The 25,378-nt window shown below is 32.5% G+C and overlaps 2 protein-coding genes across 4 annotated transcripts in view; one reads left to right on the forward strand and one right to left on the reverse strand.

Moving 5' to 3' along the window:
* Positions 1 to 1,261: 1,261 nt before the first annotated feature.
* Rala (Ras-like protein A) lies at positions 1,262 to 22,106 on the reverse strand. 3 transcript variants are annotated; one of them, XM_017086982.4, is made up of 6 exons: positions 21,875 to 22,106; positions 9,161 to 9,355; positions 8,201 to 8,361; positions 6,557 to 6,731; positions 5,045 to 5,168; positions 1,262 to 3,725 (listed from the first exon to the last, which is right to left on the reverse strand). In XM_017086982.4, the coding sequence occupies exons 2-5, from the start codon at positions 9,311 to 9,313 to the stop codon at positions 5,052 to 5,054; spliced, it is 606 nt and encodes a 201-aa protein (XP_016942471.1). In that variant the 5' UTR covers positions 9,314 to 9,355; positions 21,875 to 22,106; the 3' UTR covers positions 1,262 to 3,725; positions 5,045 to 5,051. The 3 variants fall into 3 exon arrangements, with proteins under 3 accessions (XP_016942471.1, XP_016942473.1, XP_016942474.1); XM_017086984.4 differs by lacking the exon at positions 21,875 to 22,106 and adding an exon at positions 21,820 to 21,838; XM_017086985.4 differs by lacking the exon at positions 5,045 to 5,168.
* An 834-nt stretch (positions 22,107 to 22,940) lies between these two features.
* The window catches only part of Tlk (Tousled-like kinase), a 78,765-nt gene continuing 76,327 nt past the window's right edge, over positions 22,941 to 25,378 (forward strand). Inside the window, exons 1-2 of the mRNA XM_070997704.1 lie at positions 22,941 to 23,225; positions 24,400 to 24,669. Coding sequence (XP_070853805.1) covers positions 24,598 to 24,669 — 72 coding nt within the window. The 5' untranslated portion in view covers positions 22,941 to 23,225; positions 24,400 to 24,597. The remainder of the gene's footprint in view (positions 23,226 to 24,399; positions 24,670 to 25,378) is intronic.

Here is a 25,378-nt window from a genome sequence, read left to right on the forward strand (position 1 = left end):
ATAGAATTATATCAAATTAGAGTGCTTGTATGTCAAGTATGTGTGAGTTTGCAAACAAAAAATTAACCAATAGTATGTAAAACTAAAGAGAAAAGCTGGCCAGAGAGTGTTGTATCTGTGTAATACCCATATTTGAATTAGATATTAATGTAGCAAGCAAACAAAACATCGTAGCAAAAATGTGTAATAGTGCAATAAGCTAACAAAAGCCACACCCATCCCCCACACCCCCTTCTCCCCCAATTTAACACAATTTTTTTTTAGAGAATTTTTATTTTGATCTTGTTCTGGAAAGACACGCATATAAGACATTATCATATAATATGTATGTAGTGATTGCGTATAAACCAAACCTTCTTGCAATTTAAATTCCTGCCTTATGCCATTGAAACGGAATCAAAGTAAAACAGAAAATTTGATACAACCCCCCTAACTAAAGCTTATAAAATATTTATATACAAGGAAAGGTAAAAAAAAAAAACAAGAAAAGAACGAAAATAGCTTAGAAATAGACAACACAACAATTATCACGATAAGGGAAAAAATCTAGCAAAAAGCAGCAACATAAAACTGAATGTTATATTTTGGAGCATTTTTTTCAATGTGTATGTGTTAGCATATATATACATATATATTACACATATGTCTAGAAAGGAAGCAAAGGAGGATTGATACAAGTATTAGCAAAAGATATCTCTTGAACAATAATGAAGGACAGACAGAGATGGCGCGAGCATGTCGTCTCTTTCTACTCCCCCTAAATATTTGCAAATTTTTTACGTCGGGGCAATGAATATAAAACTATATATCATCTATCTATATATTTGTATACACAAACAAAAGTGAGCCGATCAGATAGCGTGAAATTTTCCATATATTTTGTAAATACTTTAAAACACAAGTGGGAAACTGTCAAACTTTCAGTTTTTTTCATCAAGGGGGACTTACTTTTTTTTTTAATATTTTTTTTTTACCAAAGGGACAGATAATCAAAAATTATTTTCACACAAGTAACCATTAAAATCGAAATCTATAAACTAGAAATATATATATATAAATGTGTATGGAACGTCTGTGTAAATGTGTTTGAATGTAAAATGCTTTAGTCACATAAGTTGAAAGAGAAGTGGAATTAACTATGTATGTAGTTAAATATGCCTGTGTCTGTCACTCGATTTCTGTTACTAATCATAAAAGAAAATGTATAAAATTAATAATACCAACACACATTTGAAGAATTAACCTTAACTCTTAAATTAGATTTTATGTTCTTTAATTTATGTTTTTTTTCGTTGTATTAACTAAAACACATTTTGAAAATGTTTTTTCTTGAATTTTTTTTTAACATCCTTTGTAAGTAGGCAGTTAACAAATGATTGAACATAATACTTTTCGGCGTAATTTTTATTTAAAAAAAAAACAAACAAGGAAAACAGCAAACAACAAAACGATTTCATTTTAGAAATTTAAGCTTAACTTAACTAATTATTAATGTTTAAACAAATTTGTTCTTTAAGTTGAAAACAAATCGGGAGTATTGCAAATTATAATTATCATTAAATATACACAACAAAAAAACAACAAAACAAAGGAGAAAACTCAACAAAAAAATTATATTTATAGAGAAAGCAGACAACAACAAAACCAAGAAAAGATTAAAACAAAAAACAATTTCAAACAAAAAAGAAAACGAGAGAAAACCTTTTTAGCTGTAAATGTAACTTGTAAAATTAATTTTAAACGAAATGCATACAAAAATAAACAAACAAAAAAACCAACAAAATCGTAAGAGTATGTCAAGAAGTAAAAAAGCGTAAAAAAAGAATATATATGAAGAACGATATATATATATATTATATAAATGTAAATGTGTAAAGAAAACAGAAAATGCGTAAAAAAAAAATAAAAACAGAGATTTCAAAGCAAAAATATTTTAAAATCGTTTTTGTTTTTCGGGAAGGAGGGTTTTAAGCTGTTAAATAATTTCTTATAGACTGCAAACAAAACCGGAACATTTTTTTTTCTCCTTGGAAAATGTAGAGATCCTTATTTCAAATTCGAAAATTGCTTGGATTATTTGCAAAGTTTAGAGAAGAGAATACGTGGTGCAACAACGTTTGATATAAAATTTCTATATTTTAAAATCAGCCAAACAATTATATTGATCGTGGAGGGTTCCATATCAAAAGGAAAGAAAGCTAGCAAATTGAGAAACTTAATTGCTCCCAAAATGTTTTATATTGCATACTTTCAGGCCCAGCAAGTAAAAATCGGTTTATTCTGTATTTCTCATATTTTTCGGTTTATTTCTGAGTCAAGCTAAACATTACACTCCATCAATCGCCATTTTTTAACTCTCGTAATTATAATTTGTATATGTATATATATTTATATAAAAAAATGCGGGTTGTTGCTTGATTTTGTTTTGGATATATGCGTGAGTGTCTGTGAGGAGGAAAGAAAAAAAAAATGGTTGAGTGTTCTAGCTGTGTTTTCGCGTTTTTCGCAACAATTTTCACAGGAAAACGAGGGAAATGCTTAATACAAAAGTTGAACCAACCATCAATCGATTGCATATATAACTTATATATTTAATAATAATAATTATCATAATAATAATAGCTTAAATATTACAATACAGAATGCAGTTTTACAAAAGTAAACAAAGAAGCAAATCAATCGGGAGTTATTGCTAAATATATATTGGATGTGTTTTAGCGTGGAAAAAAGTAACTGCAGGTAAAGGAAAATCTCCAATGCTTGCTACAAACATTAGTTCATCATTGTTCTGTTGTATTTTTGTTTATTTATCCCTACTCATTTGCTTTCGGTTTAGAAAATTACAAAAATTGCATTAAAAATATGTTTCGATTCACTTCGTTTACAATTAATAATTGGAGATATCTTTTGTTTTCGTTTTCCTTTCTTTTTACTTCTTGTCTCTAGCATTTGAAGTGTTTCATACTTTAAACTATTTCGTATATATTTAAATATATATTTAGATGTATTTATAAAAAGCTTTTCTGTGTGGTTTCTTGTTGGTTTGTGTTGTTTGCATTTCGCTATTAAACTTTAAAATATTACAAAAAATGTATGCATATGTATAATTAAACAAGAGAAATATCTATATCATTTATTAAATTGCATAATTATTACGGGTTTTCTTTAGGTGTCTAAGATTGATTATATTTAATACGTTTAAGCTTTAGAGTTTGTTTTAGTTTTAACATTTTATTGTACGGGGCAACACAAAAATCGATAAGTTTAAAGAAAGAACGAAAACTAAACGACAGAATTTGTAAGCTGCTGTGCTGCTTTTCATTTTTTCGGGGAAATCGATTGCCTAAATAATATATTTATGTATATTACAATGCAAGTTAACTTGGATTACGTGTTTGAGTTTTGAGTGTGGCAAATAATTTTGATATTTTCTGCTGTTCGCGTGTGTTCTGATGTTCACTAAGTTAATTATTTATTAACATATCGGTCTGCTCTTCATCTTTTATTCTGTGGTTGGTGTTATCCGTGTGGCCGTTGTTGTTTTCCAAGTTGTTGCTGCTGTAGTTGTTTGTTGTTCATCGTATGGTTGTCGGTTCTTGTTGTTGTTGTTGTTGTTCATCCTACAGCAGTTGGCAGCAATGAGAATTGGGCTTCGGCGGCTGTTTCACGTCCGTCTGACGTTGTTTTTTACGCGATGAAATATCCCTGATTAGATCATAAAATACCTAGACATGTAAATGGGATCTATTAGTACATACTCAATTTGATACATTTTTCATTATTAATTTTTCAGGTGGTGGGGTTAAATTGTTTTTCTATAATTACAGTAATTTTGAAAAGTTTCTAAAACCAAAGAAGAAAAGACAAACAAAAGAAAAGTTTAAACAGTGTCTTAAACTTTCTTCTTTCACCACAGAACAGGAAATTTCAAAACTAACAAGAGTAAAACGGTATATATTTTAATATTAAGTATTGTCTCCTTGGAATATATACTTTTATTTATTTTGTAATAGCTGAGAAACTACCCGTTCTTTGTATTTTGCTTATGGTTTTCATACACCAAAAGAAAGTCTTTAAGAAATACAACCAAACCAAATTAAATTATGTGAAAATTTCAAGCATATTTCAAAAGCAAATTCAAATTTATTGAAATGCTTAAAAAAAATTCCAAACAATCTTGTTTTATAGAAGTGTTCGTATAAGCGTGTTTGTGTATGTACAAATGTGTGTGTTTGTGTGTTAGTGTTAAGTAAATATAATCTTGAAAGTTTTGTTTTAGAAAGTTCGTCGGTAAATGCAACATGTATTTATTAAAATATCAAGCCCCAAGACCAAATATTTAAAGCTCTTAAATCTTAGTAAAACATTAGCTGTCTTGTTTTCACCATTGAAAAACTGTTCATACATTTACGTATATCAAACCCCACATAAGAGCTTGGAATCCATTTACCAGAATGTAATATATCTCAAAATCGATAACCAATGCTTTTAAAACTTTTAAGTAATAATATTGTTTTGAGCAAAGTCACGAAACTGATTTGGATATTATAATTTTACAATTTAAATGTATAAAAAGCATAAAACCCGTAGGAATGTTATCGATTTCTAAAAATATAACCTCGAAACTTTAAGCCTATAATTCGTTGGTAAACCAAATTACAAACACCAAATCCTAATCGATATTACTATCAAAGTTTTTCCAGCTTCTATCCCGAATTCCAGTGCCTAGTCTATCTAAAAGATTAAAGCTTTCTTGAGTTTTAGAGAGTTAGTGTATGTTTAGTCTTGGTAAACGAAATATGATACAAAATCATATAACTAAATCCAACAAGCGGAAATGTAAAAAAATATAATAAAATATATTTATAGAAAATCAACCAAGGTCCAGTTATTAGTAAAAATAGATAGAGAAAGTGCCGAAAGCAATCAAGCTGGGGGTTAAAAGCAACAAATTAGAGTGTCTACGGGTTAAGTAGGTGTGGTCATATATTCATATAGGATACATATTATAGATCGTATTTGATAGTGGAAGAGTTGTATGCACCTAATGCCTAAAGTAGGGTACACTTAAGTCTCCGCTTCTTGCATCTATCTTTAGCACGCCCGCTCGTGGCTTTCGAATCTTCGGTTTTTCGTGATCTTATTTCGCGCATCAAATCAAAAAATACCTGTAATTGTGGATTGGGAATAAAGTCATATACAAAGTCATCAGCATCAGAGTCAATTAGTAAACGCAAATTCAATATATAAATAATGATCAGAGATCGAACCAACATAATTACACACACACATTTTGATTTCGTTAAGATGAAGGTCTATTAGCTTTTGGTATTTTTCAATACTAGAACAAAATAAAATGTAAATAAAATTTATTTGTTAAAGGCAACAACGTTGAAAGCATGGAAAATTAGCCTACGACTTTTTTTTGCAGTGCATTAATTGTGTGTTTAGCTGTGTGCGTGTGTGTGTATCTGTGTGTGGTTCGCTGTGTATGTGTGGCTGTGGAAATAAATTCGTTTGATGTACCAAGAAAACATTAAATCGGAAGTTTTCTTAGCTTCTCTATTGGTTCTTTGTCTATTTGCTTAAAATTAAATAAAGATTTTAAACTAAATACTTATTGAATACACAAGCAAAACTACATTTTTTACTAATTTTCTATTTTTACTGCTCATAAAATGTGCAATCCTTTATAATCATTTTTAGAAGCAATATTTAAATCCTATTACTTTGCAGACATTCTCTAATATTTAAAAGGTCTTAAGATTTTTCTAGTTTATTTACTCCCCATTACAATATAATTTCTCATTAGAGCTTTCCCTTGATTGTTTGCTTCCTGATTAGATTTGTATATTTTTAAAAAGCATGCCAAAACTGCTGACATATTTTCAATGGCTTTGTTATCTGAACGCCCCCCACTTATCATTCTCATTTTAAAAGCTCTAAGTGTTAACCTTGAATTGAGTTTATAACTGTAAAGATAGAGAGAAGATCTTTGAACTTGGATTAGCTCTACCAGAGTCTAAAATTCTGTTTTCAACCTTTTTCAAGAAAATAATTTATCTGGTAATAGTTATATGCCTAAATTTGTTTTATTTATTATTAGTTCTCTAAAACCATCACATATTAGACTTAAATTTCAGTTTTCTTGCTCATTTTCGCCCTTTATAATCAGAATAAATTCAGTGGATGAGTGTTGATTAGCTCTACCATTTGAAACTCAAACAACTTGATAAGAATACACTATAAAATGAGTGTTTTGCTTGAGGGAATGTTAAATATAGGTGGTACTCAGTGATGTTTTCGTTTGTATGTGAAACAAAGAAATAACAAATCACAGTAAATAGCCTCTGTAAGAAAACTAGTTGAACGAACAAAAACCGGGTGCAGTTTTAGTTTGTTCGAGAGAAACCTTTTAGCTTGCCAATTTCTAAAGAGTTTTCATTTGCTTCGCAAATTGATCTTATCGTTTATTATAGATGGGTTGGACATTCTTCCTCCTCTGGGGTAGTAAAAATATCAACTTCCTTTCGGCAGGATCCACACTACCACTCACCTTGTCCACATTTTCGCGGGTTTTAGCCGAGGTCTCCACATAGGGCACCGCCCACTGCTGCGCCCTCAATTGGCACTCGCTCAGGGGCACCTTGCGCTTGTCATTCAGATCGCACTTGTTGCCCACCAGCAGGAACGGTATGCTCTCGTCATTCTTGACCCGCAATATCTGCTCTCTGGAAATTTAAGAAAAATATTTACATTAATATATTATTTACAGGACTCAAAATACAGCATTTAAGTACATGAAACATAAGCTAGGGATTTTTTAGTGAATGTAAAACAAAAAGTTGTAAAATAAGCAGGAATCGTAATAATTTAATCAATTAATCAATTCAATGAAAAAATTTAGAGGTAAAAATTGTTATTTGTGTTTTGTTAAATTAATATAATAATTAATAATAATTAATATATAAGAATGTATATATTATATATTTTTATGGAATATACCATTTAAATTTTAATATTGAAAGAAATATTTTTGCTTAAGTTTATTATGTTTTTCTAAATTTTCTACAAAAAAAATCATGTGACATTTTTTTCAATCTTGAAAGTTATTTACGATTTAAATTTTTTGAACTTAAACTTGTATTTTCAGTCCCTTATAATGAACAAAAAAAACAATAGTTTGAAAAAAGCGTAACACGTGTAACTCCAATTTGAGAAAAACCCCTTGGATTTGCCAATGTGAAAATGAAAACCTCATCAAAAGTGATAGATAAGCTCTTATCAGAAGAAATGACTCAGTGCGTTTGTCACTACACTCGAAAGCCGGCAGGCAAACAGTAAGACGTATGTAAACATACACTGCAATGGACAGGGAAAGGCATAAATATAGGGAAATAAATAAATATATGTGGTATATGTACTTCATATATCCCAAGAAAGTCCACACACCCCTTGTCACTGGCCGACGTCTAATAACAATTTTCCAGTCATATTTATCTGCCTGCAGCTATATTAAGTTGCCAAGTTTGAATAACTCAATTGGGTCGATGGAAAAAGGGGGTTCAAGTGGGAGTTATGGCAAACAGCGATATGGCATATGCATAGGTGCAATTACCAGGAGCAGAGGCATGATAGGGCATACTTAAGGTATTATTAAAAATAAAGAGCTATGGCTTACTTTGAGATTGGTTTATTAACTGGAATGAAGCATACTTAGGAGTTAAATTATTAAATGAGTTGCAGATAATCAACTAAATTTTTTGGGACTCGCATTCATTTGTATTCCCAAAAACAATGACTTATTTCCGAATGAGTCAAATGAATGTTATGCTTAACAGATACAACAAAACAGGAAGTCGGAAAGTCATTAAAAATTTACTCATCAAATCAAACAAAGTTATTTCGTAATTTATTTACCAACCCATTCAAACTTTAAAGCAAAGAAATGAATAGAGTATAATTACACATCCTAATAAATGGGGAAACAACTGAACCACTTGTATGACTAATTAGCAGTGCAAAATAATAATAAAACCAAAATATAAGGGGCAAAAAAATGTAAGGCTCGTGTGAGAAATGAAACCGCGACACTTGTCAGCCCAAGACGAACGCAAAACGCGAGACTCTCGAGAGACCTCAGGGAAAACCAAGGAGAAAATGCAGAGGGGAAACCCAGAGAACCGCTTGACACACTCACCTGAATTCCTGAGTGGCCTGGAAGCTTTCGTCGTCTGTGATGGAGAAGACACAGAGGAAACCCTCGCCGCTGCGAAAGTAATTGTCTCTGATGGCGGCATAATCCTCCTGGCCAGCCGTATCCAATATATCTATTTGTACTTCCTCGCCGTCCAGCACAACCTGATTGGGTTAATTATACAAATATTAATATTTATCCAAATTTGAAAAGCAGTATTAAATAATTTAAGAATTTTTTATCATGTAATAAAACCCAGTACATCAACGCACATGGGAGCAAAAAAAACTATTACAAAAAAATCTAATTAAACTAAACATGGAAGTTATTTATACTTTAAGAAACTTGAGGAAAACATTATATTTCTATAGCAGGAATACAAAACTTATAAGTATATAATTTTGATTTAACCAGATTTCTAATACCACCTCTCTAAAATTGATCAATTTTCCAGGAACATATTTAAGAAATTCTTTGAAGTTGTAAACCTTTTTCTATACCAGAAATCAGAGAACTCTATTTTATTTGGGTTCTATTCGATTTTTATATAAGGATTTCCAAAAACATTTTTCGGATCAAACAAACTTGTTTCTTATATCATAGGAACCTTAACCTTTTTCTATACCAGAAGCCCGGAAATGATCTAATATGACCTAATATCGAAATTCCGAAAAATTCTTTTTGAAACTGAAAACCTAGTACTTCATATTATAGGCTCGTATTTAAACGTTTATCTAGTCTAGAATTCCGAGAATTATATAATATTTTGATCTTGTTAGGTTTCTATATCAGGAAACCCACCTTTCGGATCTGAAAAACTTATAGCTAAAGTCTTTGGTGGGCTCATATGTACACCTTTTTCTATACAAGAATTCGGGGAATTCTATATTGTTTTGAACTATTAGGACCTTTTGATCTTTTCGGATCTGAGGACCTTGTACTTGGCATCACAGGAACCCTCACCTTTTTCCTATAGCTATCGGCCTTGGTGGGCTCGTAGTCCTCGACGAACTCGTCGTACATGAACTGCAGTGTGAGGGCGGACTTTCCCACGCCGCCACTGCCCACCATGATGACCTTGTGGAGCGCCGGTCCGGCTGTCGGCTTCTTGCTCATGATGGCGGGATCTGATCTCTCACTTGCTCGCACACTCTCTGGCTGGAAATGTGAAATAACAAAAATAAATAAATAATTAAGCAAATAAATAGGTGCTTCCTGTTTGGACAGTCGTCAGCAAATCCAAAAAAAAAAGGTATAATACACGCATATTTCTTGTCGTTGTTTTGCCATTTTTTCTGTTTTTGGTGTGCAGTTTGTACAAATACATAAGATGCGAATGGGTTTATTTAAATGGCAAGTTATGAATGGGTGGAACTGTAAAAGAAACCACGATCGTATTTGTGTTACCCCAAAAAAGATTGCAGCTGTCAACTTAACAGTCGGCTCACAGGTTTACTGATTGTTTTTGTCTCGGTTTTTCAGCTTTTCTCGGGGTTACGTAACAAACGATGGCAAGAAGAAAAGCCGTCAATGATTCGCCATTGTACTTTTTACACTTCCAATGCTCTAGAAAAGGGTATTTTTATTTTTTACAATATCGATTATTTATCATATATATAGCTTATAAAAATCTTTTAATCAATATATTACAACTTTCCTCATTTATTATTTACTTATGAACAAAAAAGAAATATAAAATACACACATTTTATAAATTGGATTTTTTTCCCTATCAACTATCTAAAATTTAAAATCCTCTTAGAGGTTAATTCCCATTTATTTTTACAATACTGCTATATTGATGGACATGAATATTAAAAATTATTAATTCGTATAATGAATAAATTAAATTTGTCAGTGTATAGCCTCTTATTTACTACAAATACTTTAATTTGTATATTTTTCTATAATATATCTTTTATTATCTACATCTAGAGTATCTCTATCTTCGCCTAGCCGATTCTCGCATTTTCTGGCTTGTTTCTTTCGCTTTGTTCGAGTCGCAAATGAAGCATAAAATGAAAAGTTCATTGAACTATTTACACATGGCGAAGCGGGACAACAACAGCAGCATATAAAGGCCAACATATAGCAGCATAATGCAGACCGGGCCAAAATGACTCTGGGGTTTTTTTTTTTGTTTTTTTTTTTTAGTTGCTGCCGTTTGCAATTAGCCTTTTGTGACCATTTATTCCCCTATGTTCCCGAAACCCCTTTGCATTTGCTCACTGCGTCATCGATTGCAATAAATTGGGCATTGAAATGTACGCATTGAGGGAATGGGAATACATATTCCCTATAAATGAGCCAAAGAGAAATCGAGACGCACGTGGCCATTTGGCAGTTGGCCAATTTCCATTCAAGAGTTCAAACATTCAAGCTGATTTCCCAGCATATAGACAGCATTTTTTCCAGCTTAACTCGATTTTTTGAGTTCCCATCTGGCTCAGGGTTACTTAGGTATTTAAGTTACCAAAATAACCACAAAATTGGATACATTTATACGGCACAAAAATATTAACCGCATTGAAATCATTGAAATGCAAAAGCATTAAAATAATTATTCATGGTTATTACTTGAGATAAGTTAACTGGTTTTAAAAAGGCTAAGGAAAAATGGGTGCACGAATAAGTAATTTGCCTATTATATATCACACTTAATTATATATGGGAAAATAACCATTGCTAACATAACTTTGAAAGAGGGATTTCAATTGAGGTGTTAGCAAATTATTTGTTTTTATTAATCTAATATTTTTTTTTTTACTTATTTTTTTTTTTAAGTTAATAAGCTCAAAAATGTAGGGCTAATTACTAAATGAAATCCTATATTGAAGAAGGGCAGGAGTAAAGATTGTTATACTAAAACATACACTTTTGTTAGGACAGAACTCTAAACTATTTCTTGAAAATATCAAACAATGTCTAGACCTTAGACAGACATTTGAAACAAGCTGCACATAGTTGCCCCACAATCGTTGTGAAAAGAGATCCAAATAAACTCCCCAAGTAACAAAAGGGTATTCCAAAAACAAGTCAATTCCCTTTATCTCGATTTCTTCCGACTTTTCCATGTTTGTTTTTTTTTTGTTAGTTTTTTTTCTAGCTGCCTTTCAATTTGACGCGGCGGTGGAAAAGTGGAAAATTGAATAGGAAAGCGGGCAGGCAGGCAGGCAGGCAGCTGGTGGTGTCGAATGAATCCGGAGGCAACAAGTCAGTCAGTCAGCCAAATGAAACAACGGCGAGCAATTGTCAGTCAGTCAACCAGTTGGGCCACCACTGCGTATGAGTAATCAGCGTTAGAGCTGCACGTCAATCAATTTTTATTCGAGAGAGCGCGCAAATAAAAGGCTAAAAATTGGATGGAGGAAAAAAAAAGAATAAAAGAAAAAACTTCCCACACCCAGGTTGAGTCAATTGAATTGTCAAGGAGGATTGTTGGCCAATTGCTAACAGAAACACCTGGGAATAGCGGCGGCAAACTTGTTAAATTGCATATTACTCATACGCAACGCTGTGCGAGCTTAACAACGCAAAAATACGGGAAAAACCTGGTGAACCAAAAATGTGGGGAGTATACGCACTCCTGAATACCTCTTACCAAGGATTATTTATTATATGGATTGCTTACAAATCGAATAAATAATAGCTTTCACTTTTTTTCTTTTTAACCAATTATAAAATATTTGTAAATTGGTTAAAAAAATATTTTTTTAGAAATACTTTTGGCCAAATTATCCAACTTTAACAAGAAACTTTAAAACTGCCTAAAATTATTTATGGAGCACATCAAATTACCAAAATTTTAAACAGAAAATAATGTCACTAGGCTTTGAAAAAAAATTATTGTTCTTATTTTTTAACAATTTAAGACAAGAACATTTTACTTTCAAACTTCTCTTCTCACAAATTCATTTGGCAACAATTTATTTTGTAATGTCTTTTGCAACATTTTCAACGGGACCAAAATTCCTCAACTCTAACAGCAAACTTTAAAAATGCATGAAATTATTTATGAAGCTCATTAAACGATCATAATAAAATTTCAAAAAAAAAATCGTTTTACGATCTTGAAGACCACACTTTTCCGCATCTGCACTTTTTCTAAAATTAACATTATGGCCAAGATTATATGGTCCCAAAAGCGGAATGTGCATTCCAAATTAATTTATAGTCATGCGAAAGCAAAAAATAGTAAAGTTGGACGAATACAACTAGGAATTTGCCATTTCCAATTGAAATATTGCCGTTCGATTTAAGCTTAATTTTTTTTCGCAATGAAAAACGTTGACTTGGAAGTTGACCGTCGAGTTAGACAAGATATGGCTCCCATGGCTAATGGTTACCGGTTATGAACAGCACTTGAAGAACCCGAAGTTATCACATGAATTGGAACCGCTAAAAGCTTACGGCAACAACCAATCATTTCTTAATAATTTCCCCTAACGTGATCCAATTTAGTTACATATTTGTTGTCCTACACATTCGACTTCGTGCATTTGAAATTAAGAAATGAATTTTTGGCTTTCTAGGGGAAACAACAAGAAAAAATCTTTGGTGATTCTGCTGATTAGATTATTTGCCGATTGGGAATTCAGCTGGTGGAAATATATATTTTTCGTAAACCAAAACTCGTAAAAATCAATTTAATTGTTATAATAAAAAAGCCAAACAAAGCAGCAATGAATTTTTAGTTTTTAATGGTCGGCATTAAAAAAGAATTCCCTCTAATTAAAAGGCGGGCAAAAAATAGAACGGTTTGGTAAATAAAAGTACACAAATATACGTAAATATTGAAAACGAAAAATCCAAACATTTTGTGTTTGGTTCCTGCGATTTGCGGAAATTTCATTTGTTACCTATTGGTGAAAATAATACAGCCAAAAAGTCGTTTCACCTGTCATGACGTCATTCCGTAATTGTTTACCCTAGTACCACCCAACCCACCCTCCCCCCCCCCCAAATTCCACCCAGCTTTGTGCATAAATTAGCCAAAGTTCTTGTTAGTATTTTAAACAAAAACGGAATTTCGTTTCCTCTATTTGGTGTGTGTCAACATTAATTGCTCTTTCATGTTGATCAAATATTAATTATTAGACTCCTGCATTCTGATTATTGACTGATACTTCAGTTAACTATGGGGTTTGTATCTAATGAACATTGGGAAAAGTCTTTGGTTTAAATAAAATTAATTTGATTTCATAGCTTTCATAAAGACTTAGTAAATATTAAACATTAAACATCAAACATTATATATTATTAAAAAACATACTGAATAAATATGGACCTTCAAAGATTTTCTTAAAAATTCTTAAACGCTTTTTACGTTTCCTATAAGCTCATTTATCATTGTCACATATTTGTATTTTAAACACACTTTTTTCAAACGTTTGTACATATGTTAATTAAGCTTTATGTTTGTGAAATTTAAATGCTTTGTAGATTTTGTTTGAAAATATAAGTTTAAAGCATTTACATTATAATGAATGTATAAATTTTAAATTACTAATTAGTTTGTGTTTATTTTTTTTTAATTTTTGCATTTTGGTTTTTTTTAACGAATATTTGGAATCCAATCTATGGGATATAGATTGAAACATTTATAAGGTTACTTTATCATCTATATTTTCAAAGAAAGCTTAAAATATTTACTTAAGTCGTCATTAATCTTTTAGACATCAAAGGCTAAAGACTTTTTTGGATCTAAAATTTCCTTTCACCTTTTTCTCGCTCGAACGATCCCGCAAACTATAGTACTTTCATCGGCAACAATGTTTGCACTTTTCCCCTAAAACATATAAACTACCTTTCGCGATTTTATTCACTTCGAGTGAACTTTTCGCCTGGGCCAATTATTTAGTATGAATAATCGTACCGTTTGCCCGATATTTATTTGGTTCCAAGTGATTTTGAACAGACCGTAGAAATCGACGATCGAGAGAATTTATGAAGTTTTTCACAATCGGCAATTTCTCTGCACATTTTCTGCGATACGTATACTTTTAAATCTCCCGGCTCCGTTGGGCGTCCGATTTGTTTATTACTCATATCATGGTTTCGCTTATTTTCCCATTCGATTTCGATTTGATTTTTCCATTGTTTTTTTTTTGCTCGGCTTTTCCGTTTATCGCCCCTTTTTATTTCGTTTTTTTTTTGGTGGTGGGTTGCCGATGACGTCAGTTTTTAGCGTCTTCTCCTTTTCAAGTTTAGTTTTTCGTGCCTTTTCATGGTCTTCAGCCACGGTTGCTTTTATTTTTATTAGTACAGTGAGCTATCTGAATAATAAACTGTATTAATATTTTCAAAAAATTAAAAAAAATTGCCTTCTCTAGCGTATTTCATTTAAATGTACGGTAAAAATCTGATGTTTTTGCGAGATATACAACCTATATCATCAATTTTTTAAACTAAAATCTTTGGCATTAATAATGATCAAAAATTAAGGGAACACGCACATCGTTGCTATTTTAGATTATCGATAATAACATTGTGTTCATTATATACAAATTTAAAAAAAAGTTATCGATCTTTATTTTAAAAAGAAAGTACAAACTCCTCAAATACTCATCCATAATTAAGAAGACCATCAATTTACGTCATGACAAAAATCTTTGGAATAATCGGAATTATCTATCGGAACCATTTCTAACTCGCATAATCGACCGTTTACTGTAGTTTTTTCGTCTTTTTGTGGGTGGTTATCCAAGCGTGATGTGTGGCATGTGCAACTCGAAGAGTTTAGTTTAATGCTTAAAGTGCACGAAAGTCTACGAGTTTACCGCTATTACCAGTTCCCACAAAAACGGGCCTTTCGTGCCTTCTTTGCTCTCTCCCTTCATCTCTTTTGTCACCCTCTTCGTGTTTCTGGCCTTTGGCATTGCCTTAATTTCCTTTGGCTCTTTATGTTGGCATTATACCATTAGTGGGGAGGTTGCTCTAATGACACCTTAAAGGGGTGTATGCATATAATATGTATATCAGGTGAGTGAGTTGGGGTCTCTGGGGTTCCTCTGATATTCTTCTAATCTGATGTAAATTTTAAAAATTTTTGGGGGTAGTTTTTAAGATCTTTTTAGGTTTGTTTATATATTTTTCTCTCCGAATACCAAGAAATACTATCATGATTTGTATATATTCCCTAACTTCTTATCTTGTATAATATTTTGTATAATATTTTAGATACACTACGAGTTCTTCCTACCTATTTAATCCTTTTGTTTTCATTTTTCTAATCACTGGAAATTATATTAAAATTTTGGGTATTATTCGGGTATATATTTTTATTTATTATACTTTCTATTTACTATATATTTCTTAACTTTCTATATGGGATTCTATTTTCTAAAATTTTTTAGGTATTCTATTGGTTCTTTCTACCTGTTTAATATATTTTTTTTTATTTTTTTAGTTCCTGGATCTTCTAGTTATCTTTTGGGTATTATTCGGGTCTATATCTTCATTTAGTATATTTTTTATAGCTAACAGTTTTTTCCCATCTTTCCAATGCGTGTTGCGTGTGCTTCGTGAAATTCGTGTCAGAGTTTGCCATGTTTGCTTTGCTATATCTTTTTTTCTTTGTTTTGCTAGTTCCATTTCAAGCCTAACTGTTAAATTAATGAATTTATATTTAGCTGATTTTAGTTTACTTTAGGCCTTGTTGGCGTTGTTATGGTGTTATTGTTGTTGGTTGACTGCCCCCATGTTGTTGTGGTTTGTTGGCTATAACCTTGGGGGCCGATTTTGTGGTTAACAAAGTTACAGTTATGCAGACAGAAAAAAAATCAGTCGATCATTAATCTGTATTATTTTTCAGTTTATAGCGTGCAAATACGTTAATTCATTTTTTATTGATCTAAACAACTACTTAATGTTCACCCTAATCTAATTTTCAAGTTAACTTTTATAACTTTCAATAAAAAAATGAAATTGAAGTTTCCCCATTTTTTTAAGTGCACGAATAGGGGGAAAACGAGCCGTATTTATAGACCGCAGAAAATGTTTATAAGACTATCCTATAAGTTTATGGTAATTACTGGAACGATTTTATACCAAAAATTCCTTTGCCTCGAAATCAAAAAAAAACAAAAAGAAAATCCAACTAACCAAAGATAAACGAAATACCAAGCGTAATTGAGCAATTGAAATGCTAAAATCCCTTTCAAATGCCACGCCCCCTTATTTTCTGGCTGCTATTTGACTGGGTTTAATTTTCTGCCAAGTTTTTGCCCCCTTTTCCACACCATTTTCCCCCTTTTTAGTTTATTTTGCTGCGCCATTTGCAGAATTTACAACAAGTGCAGCCGATTTCTCGTCGCCGCTTTTCTTTTCTTTTTTATTTTAATTTATTTGCACTCTTTTTTGTTTTGTTGCATTCTCCAAAGTGAAGAGGCGTGATTTTGTAAAACTTCCGCACAAGATTAAGTTCAATAAACTGCCATATGTGCGGAAAAAAGATGGAAAATGCACGCATAATATTGTCTCTTTTTTTCTTTTTTTCAGCTTTTTTTGCAACTTGTCGTCACAACTTCTTTGACTTTGTGTGGGAATTTTGCATTTTAATCTGTTTTTTATTCTTTCTTCTTTTTTTTGTACATCATTAAATGCAGGTCTCAGTACTCAAAAGAAGAGGAAAAGAGATGGGTGACAAGGTAAAAGAGAGATGGCAATGGAGTACAGAGTGCATTAATCAAGCAGCAAATAAATCTCTATAAGTGAACTTTTCTTATTTCATTGAGGAGATGGCTATTCCTCCGTTCGATCAGTTCAATGCACTTGTGCGATTAAGGCGAACTACACTGCGTAACAAAATTCGATAAACGTATCGAATCGATTGTTTTTAGCAATGTTCTGTTATCACAATCGATAAATAGTCGTACAACCCTGTTATTTTATATAATCCACATTATTATTCGAATAAAGTTATTATTCACCATCATTGTTGTTTAACTGGTGCCCATTTCTAGACTTCTCTGATTCTTTTTGATTTTATCGATATAAATTTAAGAAAACACTATTAAAGATTTAAAAAAAAAATCAAATAACATTTTCAAAATTAAGGCAAAGTTATATATCATAACAAAGCAAAAAGATAAAATCTGTAGTATGCAACTATTTTGTGAAGCGTTCTCAAAAGAATCAACTACGAAAATAACTCTATAAAGAATGCTATTTTTTCAAGCTGAGTCACTATTTTTGTGACTTATTTGAATTTGCATTTAGTCAACGATTTCGACGCCGCTGCGCAGTCGCGTGCAACGTTTTCAATGTCAAGTTGAAAATAGCTTCTCCACAGAGAGAAAATACTTTCAAAATATCATAAAAAATACCATCAAAATTTTTAAACAAAATTGTAAATAAACTAGTTTTACTAAGGATGATAATGAATTTTCATCAATATCTAAGGATATCAAAGACTTTAGTAATAAAACATTCTTTTTGAAAAGTATTAAAAAAAAAATTGTTTTAGTATACCATTAATTTAGTTAAGATTCTGGAAATAAAAATAAACTTTCCCAATTGATATTACAATTATTGATAAGAGTGTATTGCTTCTTAATCAGTCTCCTAGCGTAATGTTTTTTTTTTTAATTGTCTCTGCGGCCATGTCGCTTTGAACTATTGTACATTTCTGCTGACCCCCCTGCGAAATCGGCAAGTATCTTTTTTTACGCTGAGAAAGTGTTGGGGAACTTGTTCATTTGCTGTACAACTTTTTTTTACAACTTTCTTTGCACATGTTGAGAAAAACTTGTCAAGCGAAATGCGTGGCTCAGAGCCATTTACAAAGCGTTTTATTTGGACGAGCAAGTTTGATCTGCTTTTGGAGATAGAGATAGATATACCCCATAGAAAAAATAACAAAATAAACTCAATTCACACCGGAGTGGTAAAAGAAAAATAGGTACATATACGAACAATGCGTGGGAAGTGTTTTCTGAAGCGAGGAGAGCATAATTAAAACCTAGGCATAGTCAGCTGTGATAAAAGATCTTCAAATGCGATAGAGCAACAACAAAAGCCATGGAGAAACACTTGAGAACCTGAACACAAAACAAAATAAAACCTGTATAAGGCCTGTATATTGCTGGAGAACTTTGGAGATGCTGATACGATGATGTAACAACTAAAGTGGGCAAACATATAAATGATTACGCGAATTTGATGAGTATAGTAAGATCAACAACTGGAAGATCTGTACATTTTAAATTCTTTAAGACCGAAAATTGTACTTTGATCTACAATTTGTACAATCAATCAATTAGGGATTTATAGTCATTATTTTTAAACAAAACTGATAATCGGAGTCATTTCAAAAACACATTTGACAGTCAAATTCGGTCATCATAAAAACCATATAAATCAGACATGTTCGTCAAAATGAACTCTTCACTTTGGCAAATCACATTATGGACCTTTTCTTTGGTTCGTCCCATAGCAAATTAAGTGTACATGCATTAGGCCAACATCAACACACGTATAAAACTAACTTTTATGTGGCCATAATAGAGTTTGGCCAAGAAAAAGAACCCATTTATCTGATTTGTCTCCCTTGACGAACTCCCATTAGAAGTGAAATTAGAGCAAATCACAGCTTGTGGCTATAAATTAGGCTAAGTTGCCGAGTTGCGCTATCTTCTGCCTTTGGGCCAAGTTAGCAAATGTCGGAGATGCCGACGAACAAAAGATGAGAACAATATATAGAAACTGTGTCACTGCGAGAGATCGTGAAGATCATGAGTCAGTGCGGGTTTTTTTTACTCCTCTGTTGTTAATCTATTCTCACCTGCCATAGAACTGTATTAGAAAAAGGTCAAAGGCAAAAAAGCAAAAAGGTCAATGAGTTCAAAATAATGTTCTGGTATATTACAAATATAACGTAGTGTTTTTGTTTTAACTTGATAGAACTGACTCTACAGTTTTAATAAGAAATCGATTTCTAGGAATATCAATAAACAAGCGAAATGTTAATATAACTCATTTTTTATAGCTCAGTTGCCATGGAAACTTAAACTAATAAATCAACTTTTTACAAACAAAATTCTGTAAATATATAGACTTTTATTGCTGACAAATAAATTGTTTTTCTTTAAAATAAATTTTGTTTAAAACACAACAGAAAATAACAAATATCAAAATTAAGCAGTATTTGTAAAAATACCGAAAAATACATACTGTTTTTGGAGTATAGCTTCTCCACTATCATATAACCTCCTCTAAAATAAATTTAAAAAAATAATTTCTTACCACGGATACAAAAAAAATCAATGAACTCAATAACACCCGAATCTCACTTCCCCAACCATATGTCAACCGTTCGATGGTTCAGTTTTGGAGGAACTCAGAACGCATTTTTTCGCATAATTCTCTTTCTTTCCCTCGTTCGCTTTTCGTTTTATTGCTGAAAGCTTTTGACGCCCCTTGGTAACCAAACAAACAAATAATAATTAGCAAACGTCGGGTGAAAGGGGGAAAAATACGGTGTATGTGTTGACACACATCAGAAAAAACAAGTTGTTCGGGAATCATCAAGGAGTGAGTCAGAAAAAAAGTATTAAATTAAAACCAGGAGGCACACAAATTGATCTTGAACTTGGGCTTAATTAAAAACTGTAAAACATAAATTCAAACAATTTTTCTGTGTCACGTTTCCAGTTTTCATTTTTTTTTACATTATTTTTTTGCAGCTCTTTTAACGTGATGAAAAAAAGACGAAACATGAAGATGCCGATAAAGATACAGCGGCTTTGCGATTACGGTCATGATGATCTAACGCTAATGTCAAAGTGGTTCCTCCGATTAGCAACAGAATCCAAAAATTGGCACGTTCGTCGAGATCAAGAAAAGTGGGAAGGGGAATGAATAAAGCGGAAAACGGGTCATTGTGAGATAAACAAAAAATTGTATCCGAAAAAGCCCCAAAGCGAATGCCAAAAAAAACGATCTCACGAAATAACTGAGATTAAAACAAGACTGTTTCTAGGAATTTTCGTGAATTTTAAGTGACAAAAATACCACCAAATGTTCTTAGAAGACGGAACGGAAAATACAACTCGTGATAAAAAAATATACTTGACTTTAATTAAGAATTTAGGTTTTAAAAAAAACATATTTCCAACGATATTGTAGTCGGTGCTTATGAAGTGATTACAAGATGAGAATGTCATGCTGGAACTAATCTCCAGGATACAGTAGATTGAGAACCTTTCAGGCATGTACTTAGTACCTTTTTTAAAATGGCTTTGCAAGTGTACGATTTTTATGAAAGAAAGATAAAACTAAAGTATTCGAAAACTATAGATTTTATTTTGAATATTTGTTTAAGAAAAGGGAGTTATCTTGATTTCCCTTTAAATTTTCCGTTTATTTTGGCTTACACTATGCGTGGAATAAAAATACGATTTTTGGGAAAGTTGTATGCCGGCATTTTAAAACCTAAAAAAAATAGTTTGTTTAAAATCGATTAGTCAAAAATACCAAATTTGATTTGTTTCTCTAATTTAATAATTGCAGTATTCTTCGCGAAAATACCGCAAAGTGGAGAAAAAGCGTGAAGCAGGTTAAACGACCCAAAAGAGAACTAAGTATCAGCAATTATAACAAACAATAATTATTATATTTAAAAATAGCACATTTGCCTATTTTTTAATTTAAGGGGTAATAACTGTACTACAAAAAATTTGGTTTTTGGAGGTGTTTAAATATGAAGGATACGTTTTATATTAATACTGATTTTAAAAAAAATTTTGGGATCTAAAAATGCAAGATAATTTCATTGGCTATTTAATGTTGTATCTTCCGAACAGAATGATTTCTAGTCAGAACATTTTTATAAATTTAAAATAAAAGAGATTGCAAGGAAAAATACCACGACTGCCCATTATTTAATTTAATAACTGCAGTATTTTTGGCGAAAATACCGCAATGTCGGTAAACAATCCCAGAAGGGAATGGTAAAGGAGGTTGAATTGGAAGGGGTCGGTGGGGGCGATGGGGCGTGTGTGTTTGGCATTTATGTGTGTATGAGTCAACGCGCAAAATGCGGGCGGCGACGGCGACGCCGACTGCACCTTGCACACCCCGCAAAAAGAGAGGGCGATAAAGCAGGGGCGAGGTTGCGGAGAAGGAAGGGAGAGGGAGCGAAAGAGAATAAGGTCAAGCGGGGTGCGGCAACAAATATTTCCGCTGATAGCCGTTGATAAAAGGCTCTCTCTCTTCCCTTTCTCTGCCGCTCCCTCTCCTCTATCGCCTTTATTTTCGCTGAATGAAGCACGCACACTCACAAAACCCAAATGCTTTTTATTTAGTTTACATTTAAATATTTAACAAGGCAACAAAAAAAAAAAACGCTGAGAGAAATTTCACTTTTGGGCTTGGTTTTTTTTTCGCCTTTTGCTTCGCACACAACCACACACACACACACACTTTCTTTGAAGTCGACTGCGACGGCGGCAGCGGCGCCTTTTGGCGGCTTTTACAAATGTTGTTTATAAAACAAAAACCTAATATTCCTTTCTAGCTATTAATCAATTTTCGTACATGTATGGGAAAAAGAAAGTATTTTTCGACATGGCAAAAAAAAAAACGGTATCAACAAGAACAACATACGAAATATGCGTAATCACTTTATTTTGCTGTAGTTGTAAATGCTTCTGCTTCTCTTTTCTCCTTTTTGCGTACTTCGTTTTCCTTTTTATGTGTTTTGCGTGTCCGCTTTGGTCCGCCGCTCCGTTTGTTGTTGCACTTGATGCACTGAACAAAAAAGTTGGGGACGCGATAAAGATAAGTGGAGCCTGCAGGAACAGGATCGGATCACAACAATAAATTGGCTGCTTTTCGGTTTCTCTTTTCCGCCGCACGCCGCAAATAAAAAAACCGATGGTTTTGCTTGTAAGTGTGAAACTAGATAGAGGTGGCAGACGGCCGATGAAACCATCGATGGATCGATGTTTCTGAGACTTTCGGAAACATCGATATTTCAAGGTGACTATCGGAGTTTCCGCATCACCAAATGTTAAAGTCCAGTGTGTTAACAGAAATGTCAAATTACAATATTTAGTCTTAACATTTCTGATAACTTTCGATGTATTACTGTTTTTTAAATTTTATGATCATAGATCATCAAAGATATTTCTTACAAAATGAATAATATTATAAATATAATGTTACAAATTCAGTGTTCTGCTGTTGGTATTTTACTTTAACAGGGAACCGGTTTTTTTACATACAGCTTATTTATGAAAAGAGTGACATTGTTAAAATATTTTGCATTTTGAGACAAATGTCTTACGCCCTTGGTATTAAAGATATATTGAAGATTTTTAAACATTTTATTCGTTCTTAATTTTGTTTTGCCTTAAAAATATCGATAAATCTGATTTAAGATGTCTCCGCTACGTTGGGAGTGTGTATCAGCTTTGACCGGATTGTGTATCGGCTAGTTTCAACAACAATTATATAGTGATGGGCAAGCCTCGATATAAACTAATCGATATCATCAAAATTATGGGACAATATATATCAGGAGGGTGTCTTTGCTAAGTAGGCATGGTGAACTCGCTAGAGTCTACAGCGAACCGGCTAACAGTGGAGCCTGCACTCGCTAAGTAACAAGTGACTGAAACCGCGACTTTAACAGGCACAATTGTGCATGTTAAGCGCACTCATCGGTCCGCCAGATGTCCTCTTTCATACCGATATTCAGTATTTTTTATAATAAATTACAGTATATTTTTAGCCCATTTCTGCGTGTGTGCGTTCGTGTGAATATTGTGAATATTTTTTTACTGTGACAAAATAGACGAAAATCGGCTGTGGAAAACCGAAGTAAACACATTTAGGGATCATGGCGATTGGCCCTTAACCCTTGAGTGCCGTGCCGGCAGTGCCACGCCACAAAAATTCCGATCCGCATCCAATTCAAAGCAGAAAAGAAACAACAAAAAAACCCTAAGTTTAAGTCTTTAACTTTAAAGTTTACGACAATCCGATCCGATCGGAAGCGGAAGCTATATGCTGGCTATACTACATGGTATGGTAAATCCCTTTCGTTGCCGTAAATGCAATGTCCATGGCGGAAAAGCCGTAGAAATCGCACAATTCCCGAATTTGCAAACTTAACCTCGCAGCGTTGTGTGCAAAAAAACGAAAAAAAAGGCAAAGCAAAAGCAAAGAAAACGTAAAGCGAAGCGGGTGCGAGCGAGAGAGCGATACTTGAGTGAAAAAAGTCTCGTATTGTTATTATTGTTGTAGTGACTTTTATTTTTTCTCAGCCGGCGCTTTTATTCTCGCACACACACACACACACAAACTCGCTGAAGAATAAAAGTAAATGCAAATAAATACACTCGCAAAAACAAAAACACAAGCAGCAAATAGATACCGGTAAAAAATCAAAATCAAGTAAATGTACGTATGTGTGTGTGTTTTTAGGGGCAGCTACACAGATATTTAGCTTTTTTAATTGGTGTTATTTCCTTGCATCTTTTATTTCTATAAACGATTAAAGTGCCTAGTTTATCTGCGAGTAGAAATACATCTAAAGTAAATAAAAAAAACAAAAACAACATTGTCAAAGAAGGCTTAAAAAAACTGGAAAATAACCAACGCAACAACAAATGGCATAAGAAGAAGATGGAGAAGATTCGGGCAAAAACCAATTGGGATTTGTGATCGAAAAATTAACCCTTAGACGGGGCAGACTATTTTTGTAAAGAAAAATAAAAGTTTGAATTAATATAATATTTTTCAATTCCAAAATCATAAACTTGGGCAGGTTTCATATTATAATTATTTTTTAATTAATAGATTAACCCTTAGAGACTATTTTTTGTTTATTAAATTATTTCGAGTTAACAACAAAGTATTAAAAAGTCGTAAATATCTAAGATCGTAATCTTTTTCCTTTCCTTTTTTTCGATATAATTTATGTTTTCGTTATATAAACAATTTTTTATCGTACCATTTTTTTTTTTATAAAAGTTCCCTTTAGCTTTTAATCTTTGAAGACTCGAAAATGTATTAAAACGTAACACAATTGTTAATATATTTTTGCTGATTTTTGTTTGGTGCTATATACATACATATAAAACCCAAAAGTTGATGATAAGAGGAAATGTCTTTCGATAAGGGACTCAATATAATCCAAGCAGTGCGCGTTATAAATCTATGGCATAATAACGATTTAAAATTGTTATTTTTTTCAGATGAATTTGCTGTTTTATTGCCATGGCTCTGACAAATCTTGTCGCATTTATTGCCGACATTTGCAATCGATCATTAAATCACCAATAAAATGTTAAATAAGTAAAACATTCAAAGACCTAACAAAATCTCAGAAAAAACTATCATATCTGAATAAAAAAACACAAAACACACATCGGAAAAATAATAATCATTTAGCAATGGATCAATTTCAAACTTCGCTGAATCCACGAAAACAGGAGCTTTTGGAGGCGCGATTTATTGGAGTGAGGGTAAGTGAAAAAAAACTGATATGTGAAATTTATTATTATCATTATCAATACTACAAATGGAAAATATCTTTACAATTTTCACAAATATTAAAGGAGACAATACCTTCATATTTGCTTTAGAAATTGTACTTCTAAAAAGAAAAAAATTCTTCATAAAATACATCGGTTCTTTCAAAACGAATTTACTATTTTTGGTGATCTTTGGGTTTTAAGACCTTTACAAATATAATTTTTATTGGGCCTTTCTGAGTTTTAAGTTAGTTCACAAGTATGGCATTATTTTCTCGCTGTGTACGGCTTCGCATAGATCGCGACGATTGGCTGTCAATGGGCTGGCCCCTGGGGCCATTGAAGGGTTAATGGCAAACGGTTATTGCACTTTGGAACTTTTGTTGTTTCGTCGAGATGCACATGCAGATGCAGTTGTTGTTGCAGATGCTTTTCCGAAGTTTTTTCCCCTTGATGTTTTCTTTTTTTTTTTGCACTTCTTTCTTGGCTTTGTGCCGCTTTGTTGAAGCGCAAGAAAAGGTATGAAAATGTGGAAAAAGCGAAAATAAATTAGCATTGGCAAAAGGGAGAACGAGAAAAGTGAGGGAAATTGGGAGGAAAATGGGAAAAATTGTGGGGATAATGCGAAGATGAGGCTGTGTGTGTGTGTGTGTAGATGTATGTATGAATGTATATGGGAGTGTAAGTGGGAGGGAGTAGG

Source organism: Drosophila suzukii, chromosome X, assembly GCF_043229965.1.
Source record: "Drosophila suzukii chromosome X, CBGP_Dsuzu_IsoJpt1.0, whole genome shotgun sequence".
Taxonomy (NCBI): Eukaryota; Metazoa; Arthropoda; class Insecta; order Diptera; family Drosophilidae; genus Drosophila; species Drosophila suzukii.

Excerpts from the sequence above, each read along its gene's own strand:
- Rala (XM_017086982.4), bottom strand. The coding sequence starts at position 9,313 with ATGAGCAAGAAGCCGACAGCCGGACCGGCGCTCCACAAGGTCATCATG. Across the intron at positions 6,732-8,200 it reads CAGGCCACTCAGGAATTCAG|AGAGCAGATATTGCGGGTCA; the intron begins GTGAGTGTGTCA and ends TTAAATTTCCAG. Across the intron at positions 5,169-6,556 it reads CCCGCGAAAATGTGGACAAG|GTATTTTTTGATTTGATGCG; the intron begins GTGAGTGGTAGT and ends CCACAATTACAG.